General features: G+C 49.7%; 1 protein-coding gene across 1 annotated transcript in view; it reads left to right on the forward strand.

Moving 5' to 3' along the window:
- LOC101354699 (tyrosine-protein phosphatase non-receptor type substrate 1) overlaps positions 1-8504 on the forward strand; it is a 47166-nt gene that overhangs the window by 14712 nt on the left and 23950 nt on the right. The window contains exons 3-4 of the mRNA XM_023737495.1: positions 7481-7849; positions 8186-8231. Coding sequence (XP_023593263.1) covers positions 7481-7849; positions 8186-8231 — 415 coding nt within the window. The remainder of the gene's footprint in view (positions 1-7480; positions 7850-8185; positions 8232-8504) is intronic.

Raw genomic sequence — 8504 nt, forward strand, 5'->3', positions numbered from 1 at the left:
ACCCTCAATGAGATGTACTGACACAGTGGCTGCAACAATGGGCCCAAGCATAACAACAATTGTGAGGATGGCACAGGACCAGGCAGTGTTTCGTTCTGTTGTACAGAGGGTCGCTATGAGTCGGAACTGACTCAACGGGACCTAACAACAACTGGCTGCAAGGAGAGTGTGCAATGTAGAGGGGCGAGGAGGGGGCAGGGAGGCCAGTTTGGAAGCTGCGATAGGTTTCAGGTGAGAGATGGTCGTGCAGTGGATGTGGTGAAGAGGTCAGAGTCTGGTCATGGCTTCAAAGCTGAAGCGGCAGGATCTGCTAATAGATGGTGTGTGGGGTGCAGGAGAGCAAGGAGACAAAGAGACATACAGTTCCCAGTCCAGCCCTCCTAACCACTGAACGTGTACCCTCAGGGGGTCGGGGCGGTGTCTCCTTTTACGGCTGAGGCAATGGAGCCTTAGAGAAAAGTATGCATGTGTGTACACACTCACATCCACTCTCATACTCCTGTGTGTGTACTCTTTCATGCATATTTGACATACTTGTGTGCATGTATTTTTGCACACTCCACCCAGTTGCATATTCTTTCACACATACTTGTGTTCACATGTTCTTTTGCACACTCCTGCTCTACATTCTGTGTGCGTACTGTTTCACACACAACACACTCACATGCATGTGTACTTTTGCACATTCCTGCTCTACACACTCACACAGCCACTAATCACAATCCAAAAGATATGAAAGGTATCACCTGATGAGGTGCTGCCGTGTGCATGATGATAAGCCTGTGACCCCCGAGCATGCGGATAATGACTGTGGTCAGGGAAGAGGGATGCCGAGCTGCTCCTGCTGTGGGTGCTGGGAGGGGTGTCCTTCTAGCCATCTTAGGGTGCTGAGTGCTGGGCACCGCCAAGTCTGCTGCAGGCTCCCAGGTCCCTGGGCTCCTTGAGTTTGTGGAAACCTGAGGGGTGGCTCCAGCCTGTTTCTTTGGCTCCTCCGATGGTGGCCTGTCCTTCCTGGGACCCTGCCTGGCTGCCTCGTGGGCCACCTGAGAGTGGTCACCTTGCTGCCCACTGCTTCCTGGGGGATGGACAGCTCTCATGCAAGTGGCAGTGAGCTCCGTCCTGGATGAGGCTGATTCTTGGGAAGGGCGATTGCAGCTTGTTCTCCCCTCCCGAGATGAGAAAGGCTCTGGAGGATTTGCACCCAGAGATCAAGGTGGCCTGGCTCCCTCTGGGCAAAGTTTGGTTCTAAGTTGATTTGTTTTTCCCATTAGAAAAAGCATCTATGCTTATTTTTTCACTTATAAAAATTATTTTAATCTGTTTTAATCTGAAAACTCACACATACGCATTGCAAAAAATATATATATAGTAAAACCTGCGAAAGCCGGAGTCTGTTTAAGGCGGAAACCTGCAGACAAGGAAAACTAAAATATTTTCCACTAAAACGAGCACGGAAAACTGATAAGCCTGCACCCTGTCAAAGCTGGAAAACTTGGCGAGACCCAGACAAACGAGGCGGTCGCATCGAGTTCCGGCTCAAATACGTTTTTCCAAGCCTGATGTTCATTTCTGAGCCCCCATCTTACTGTATCTCTCAGCAGCATTTGACACAGGTGCCCCCTCTCCTTGGCCTATTTGAGGAAGAGAAAGGAGAGTGGGGTGGGGGGAACACAGTGAGTCACAGTGAGGGAGGAGGAGATGGGGGCCAAGCTATCAGCTGGAGCCACATGGCTAAGGGGGCTGGAGGGCTCATTCCAAATGGAATCATTCGAATTGTTTCCTTAACCTCTTGTCTTCATGACCAGCACACAAGCTCCCTGAGGGCAGGGACCACAGCCGCTTCACAGCCCTTAGCTCAGCACCTGGCGCACAGTGGGATTCAGGATTGAAGTCCTGACTGGCCCTGTGCTGTGGGCGCCCAGTGTCCTGTTGACACTGGTTCCTCTACAGCAAATACAGGGGGCCGTCACCATCCACTGTGCTGACTCCTCCCATTAGAAAGCTTAGTCACGTTTTATTTCATTACTTTTATTTTTTCTCAAAAGCAACAAATATTCATGGTGAGAAAAAAAGACTTTAATATATTGTTTACTATAAAGTAAAAAGAAAACCTGCCCCCCTCCCCGTTGCACTTCCCAAAGGCAACACACTGAAACATTTGGGTGTTTTCCGTTCTAGACCCTTTTCTCTATACATGCGGTGGTTAGTCAGTCAGCACATATTTATGGAGCACCTACTCTGTGCTAAACCTCCTATCAGGAGCTAGGGAAATAGCAGGGAGCAAAACACAGAATCCCCAGGGACAGTTCGTTCAAACAATAAACACATAAGGAACACACGTATCCGTACAGCTTTTTACAGAAACAAACCTTGATTCTATAAAATTGTTTAATGTTCATCCGGTTTAGAAAATCAGAAAAATACCCGAAGTAGAAGGGAAAAAAAGAAAAAAATCCCATGAGTTTTTTATTCATAATCCAAAGAAATTGCACGTATAGTACAGGCGATACTTTATAATTTGTATACCTTGCAATTGTTTATATACATATGTGTGCATATATTTATATTTTATACATATAGTTTTATCTGTACTTTATACAAATAAAATTATGTGTGAATTATATCATTGATATATGTATGTTATACATTTGGTATAAAAATAGTTAATAGTTTTATTTCGCATAGTCATGCTTACCATGAAAGTGCAGTTTTTCCTTCATCTTTTCTTATTGCACAAGCATACTTTATTTTAAAAGAAAAACAGAAAATATAAACAAGCGCAAAATCCCTTGTAAATCAACTACTCAAAATTAATCACAGCTATTCCTTAATGTCATGTATTCATTTAAAAAAAAATAGAAGTTTGGAATCACACTGAATATGTCACTTGGCAACCACCACGATTGTCGTACCACATTCCCACATCAATCATTGTTAAGTCTACACTGTCAGTTTTCATGGCTGTAGACTTGGCCATGAAGTGGACCCGTGGTAATAGGACCAAGCAGCCTGCCTGCTTTCTTTGGATGTTAAGTTACTCTCAATTCTTCCCTTTTATAAGAACACCTGAAAGAATGAAGCTAAATGTTTGCACATAATCCTTAGTTACCTGATGGGATAATTTTTTTTTCCCCCACTCATTATGTTTTAACTACAGCAAAATGTTGATTGTAGTTATCTTTGATATTATACAAGATTATTTTGTTTTCTCTAAATGCTTTGCAGTGAACATGTTTTATTCATGTAATCACAATATCATTGAAAATTATACCATAAAATTTTCTATATTACCACAGTTTTCATGGTGATGGCTTTTTATGGCTGCTTATAATTCCACGTAGGGGATAGGCCGTAACTCACTTAACCATTCCCTATCATTGGCCATTTGGGCTTTCTTCCAACTTTTTGAAGATTGTTATGCAGAAAGCACACTCCATATTTGGGGTAATGTCCTCAGGTGAAGTCCCAGAAGTAGACCAGCCCAGCAAAAAGGCTAGTGAACAGTTTTCACACCTTTAGTACATCCTGCCAAACTGCTTAGCCCATAACTCGTTGCTGTCAAGTCGATTCCGACTCATGGCAACCCCATGTGTTGCAAGGTAGAACTGTGCTCCATAGGGTTTTCATGACTGTGACCTTTCGGGGGGCAGATTGCCAGGCCTTTCTTCTGCAGCACCACTGGATGGTTTGAACTGCTAGCCTTTAGGGTGGTAGTTGAGTGTCAACCATTTGCATGACCGAGGGACCTTATACAATGTCCAAATCTCCACTCCCACCAGCAGAGTGTGAGACGCCTGCCTAGCTATCCTCGTCTCCCAGATACCTCTCAGCCCCCCCGACAGTCGCTTTCCCTGCCAGGAGGGCAGGAGCAGCAGGAAATGGTGTTGTCAGCTATGCCAGCATGATGACCCCAGGCCCAGAGCCCCAGGAGTGATTTCTAACAAGCTCGTTTCCTGGAACAGAACCTACAAAGAAAAAGAAAAGAAGAAACAACTGTGCTGGAAAAAAAAACACACATACACAGATTAATATTTGGCGCTTACGTCGCACTTTTAAAATTCTTCAAACGCTTTATAAACACTAGCTAATCAATTAAGCAGCCTAAATCTGGCTACAGTTGGAGGAGAGAGCTTGAGAGGAGCTTAAAAAAAAAAAAAAAAAAAGGCCACCCCCGCCACAACCACAACTCCAGATTTTATTGTCGCCTGCTGGGTGTGATTACAGGCCTCCAGCAGCACCACAAGAACAGCCCTGCTCCAACATGCCGCTGCCCTGACTCCCTGACTCCGCAACTCCCCGCCGGCTGCACGGACCACTGACTCACAGCCCGGCGTGGTGTTATTGATAAGGATAATAATAACTGCTGGTTATGACACTCGATCTGTGAGCTGCTCAGCCCAGGCTCCAGGCCTGCACTGTCTCCTGGAAATGCCAACCTTAGCTCCATTTCACAGATGAGGAGAGAGGCTCAGAGAGGGGATTTGCCCAGGGTCATGGAGCAGGTACAATCCCTCATGCATTCATTCATGCATTCATTCAGCATTTATTTATTGCGGGCCTAGTGTGCGTGCCTGGAACCCCTGGGTGGCTGCAAACAGTTAAGCGTTCTACAACTAACTGAAAGGTTGGCAGTTTGAACCTACCCAGAGGTGCCTAAGAAGAAAGGCCTGGCAATCTGTTCCCAAAAAAGTCACAGCCTTGAAAAGGCGGGGCAGTTGTACTCTGCACACGTGGGATCACCATGAGTCAGATCAACGGCACCTGGTTTTTTGATTTAGTGTGTGCCTGGTGGTAAAACAGTTAGTATGCTCGACTGCTCATTGAAAAGTTGGAGGTTTGATTCCACCCAGAGGCACCTCAAAAGAAGGGCCTGACAATCTACTTCCCAACAATCAGCCACTGAAAGCCTTTTGGAGGCCAGGTCTACTCTGACACATGTCGGGTCACCGTGAGTCGGAATCAGTTCGACAGCTCCTGGTATTTTTTTAGTGTTGTGTCAGACACTGTTCCAGGCAAGGGCTTGGAAACAGTCCCTCCTGGATCTTACATGCTAGTGGGGGATATGACGATTGAGAGAAAACCAAATATATAGTGTATCCATGTGGTGATAATAATGGGACAGGAACCAGAAGTTGGCCAGCACCACCTATGAGGCAGGCAGTGTGGACGACTGGGCCATGCAGTCCTCAGGACTACCCTGGGGGTAGATGCCGGTACCCGGTACCCCACCTTATGGATGACGACGTGCAGAGAGGGTGGGTGCTGGACTGGCTGAGAGGGGAACCCGTCTCCTCACCCCACGTGCTGGCCCCAGACCCTGCACTTCTTCCAAGCAGCATTTCCAGTCTGTCCCGTCTCTGATGCTGAAATGCTGACCCACTGGGCATGTGCCTGGCTCGCTGCTCTTGGCAGCTGCAGTGCTGCCTCTGATGTCGCTGGGATGCTTCTTGTCTCTGCCGCGGTGTGCCTGTACCTCCTTGTGTCTCACACACCTGGCACCAGCCCCACGCCTCTAGGCTGGGTGACACTGGCTGTGCCGCGGCCTCTGTGGGCCTTGGCTTCTCCCTCTGTCCTGTGAAGAACAGGCTGGCGCTCTGAGACTCTGCTCACCTACCATGAGAACCCAGCCCCAAGGGTGATCCTTGACACAGGACCCAGGGCGGGGTGAGGCTGGGAGCGGGGAAAGAGACAGGAAGAAGGTCAGGTGGATGAGACCTGTTCTCAGGCCCTGGGTTAGCCCAGTGGGGTCACACTGGGATCTGTGGGTCTCCCTTCCATTGGGCGCCTGCTCCTGCTGGCAAAGAAGTGCCAGGCCCACAGGCTGGTGGGCAAATCCACAGGGGCTCTCTCCTGCCCAGGCCAGAGCTGGAGTGGGCTGCTCAGGGCATCTGCTGCAGCCCTGGCTGACGTGCAAGGCAAAGGGGCCCAGGTCGGCACATCGCGGGGCAGTGGACGGTCAGGCTGGGACCGGATCGCCTGTCTCCCCGCACACCAGGCTGTCACCACTCCCCATCTCTGTCTGGCTCATTCTCTTTTCCCCCACTCCACCTCACTCTCTCATTCTGTTTGCCTTTCCCTCTCTGTCTCGTTCTGCTTCTCTCTCTCTCTCTCTCTCTCTCTCATTCTGCTTCTCTCTCTCTCTCTCTCTTTCTCCCTGGTCATTGTGGTCTGTCTCCATTTCCTCTCCCCTTCCCCCACTGTGTTCAGAATCAGGCCCTGAGCTGTTCTTCTTTGGTCCCTACACATCTCACAACAATGTCCTCCTGCCCCTTAATCATCCTGGCTGTGTCCTCCCCTTATCCCTCCAGTCTCTTTACCAGGGTCCCTGTCTCATATTCTCCAGGTAGCCTTTGATTTAGGCCTCAGGCTCCTTCCCACTGCCCAGCTCCTGTGTGTCCCGCATCCAGCAGGGGCCTGGCCTGCAGGGGCATCAGTCAGGGCTGGTGGGGTGACGTTTGAGCAGCAGCCCCTCCCCATTCATTCACTGTTTGCATAATGACAAGAATAGCCTCCCCTGTGCCAGCTCGGTGCTAAGTGACTTCTATGTGTGATCTCATTGTCTTTTCAGAACAAAGCAGAGGGCGGGATATTATACCCATCTCCTAGATAAGGAGTCAGACAAACAAAACCGATGGATAAGCGTATTCACACGGGAATAAGGGATCCAGCCAGGTTTCAGACCAGATCTGATGACAGCAAAGGCTAAACTCTTCTTTTTGACAGTGTCTCTGCCCTAGACGGATCTAATCCTCGCAGAGACTGGAGATGGGGTCAGTAACTATTTCACAGAAGAGGAGATTAAGGCTCAGGAGCAATACAGGGACCCACCCAAACCAAAGCGGTCTGCAGAGCTCACTCTCATGAGTGCCCCCTCCGAGCCTATCAGTCACCTGAGTGATTGCCCAGGGTCACATGGCTGGAAGGCACCAGGCCAGGACTCCAACCCAAGTTCTCCTGCTTCAAATCCCGCATCTTTTCCACGGCTCCACTGCCTGGACGAAGCCCAAACCACCGAGTACAGCTCCCTGCTTGGAGCCTGCTTCCTGGGCCAGGCTGGAAACAGAACCTAAGCTCCTTTCCGAGCCCCACACACACATGCTGCCGCACACCTCTGAGCCTTGGCCCAGGCTGTTCCCTCATCTGGGAACACCAGGTCCCCTTTCTTCCTGGTAAATCTGGATTTGAACCCCAGAGCCCAGCTCAGACAGGGATCTTCCAGAGAGGGTTCAGGGCTCCACTCAGGCAGGGTTCACACCCATATCTGCCAGGTCATTAACCACTGTGTGCCTCAGTCTCCCCATTTGTCATGCAGTCTCACCGTGTAGGCTTGTGGTGAGGATTCCATGAAATGATACATGGGATGTGCTGAGCACAAGCCCAGCCCAGGGGTTGCACTCAGTCAGCGGAAGCTGTTGCTGATAAACACCTGAGACAACAGACAGGACCTGTGGGATGAATAACAGCCCTGTGTTTCCTGCAGGAGTGACAGGTCAGGAGGAGCTGCAGGTGATTCAACGTGAGAAGTCGGTGTCGGTCGCAGCTGGAGAGGCGGTCACTCTGCCCTGCATCGTCTCCTCTCTGCATCCCGTGGGGCCCATGCAGTGGTACAGGGGGGCTGGGCCAGACCGGCAGTTAGTCTACAGTTTCAAAGGGGGCATAGACCGCTTAGGCCGCTTCCCCCGAGTGACAAATGTTTCAGACTACGCAAAAAGAGACAACATGGACTTTTCCATCCGCATCAGTAACATCACCCCAGCGGACGCCGGCACCTACTTCTGTGTGAAGTTCAAGAAAGGGAGCCCTGATGACGTGGAGTTTAAATCTGGTCCTGGGACACAGGTGACTGTGAGTGGTGAGTAGTGTGGGCCCCCTCCCCCCGGTGTGTGACGACAGCTCAATCCTAACACCCTCCATTCTTTGAACAACAATGAAGTATCAGATGTGATAGTGGGTGTTTATACTCACGGTCACCTTTCAGCCCCTTTTACAGATCAGGGAGCTGAGGCCTAGAGGCCATGCTATTTGCTTAAGGCCCCACAGCTGATAAAAGGCGAGAAAAGTCTAGAAACCTAGTCACCCTGGCTCTAAACCCTTGCCTTTTCCAATCTTGTCCCCATAGATGAGAGGACTGACAGTTTGGGCAACTTGCTCAGTCACAAGGACAAACTTCACCTCCTGCCCCCAGATTCCTCCCCCTGCATTGGTGTCGTGTCTCCTCTTATTCGACAAACATTTGCTGAGGACCTACTGTGTGCCAGGCTCTGCTCTTAGTGTTTGGAAACAGCAAGGAACAAAGCGAGCAAAAGCTCTCCTCCCACGAAGCTTCCGTTCTAGGGCAGAGAGAGGGTGTGAGATTCTTTATTTAGTCTTCAGAAACATCACACTGAGCAGAAAGTCCTAAGAGGCAAAGCCTCGCTGTTTTATCTGAGAGTCCTGGTTGGAGGAGATGCCAAGAGGGCTGGCTTGGCCGGGGCTCTGCCGGGAAAACCCCGTGATTTAGGACC

This window comes from Trichechus manatus, unplaced genomic scaffold, assembly GCF_000243295.1.
Source record: "Trichechus manatus latirostris isolate Lorelei unplaced genomic scaffold, TriManLat1.0 scaffold00104, whole genome shotgun sequence".
NCBI lineage: Eukaryota > Metazoa > Chordata > Mammalia > Sirenia > Trichechidae > Trichechus > Trichechus manatus.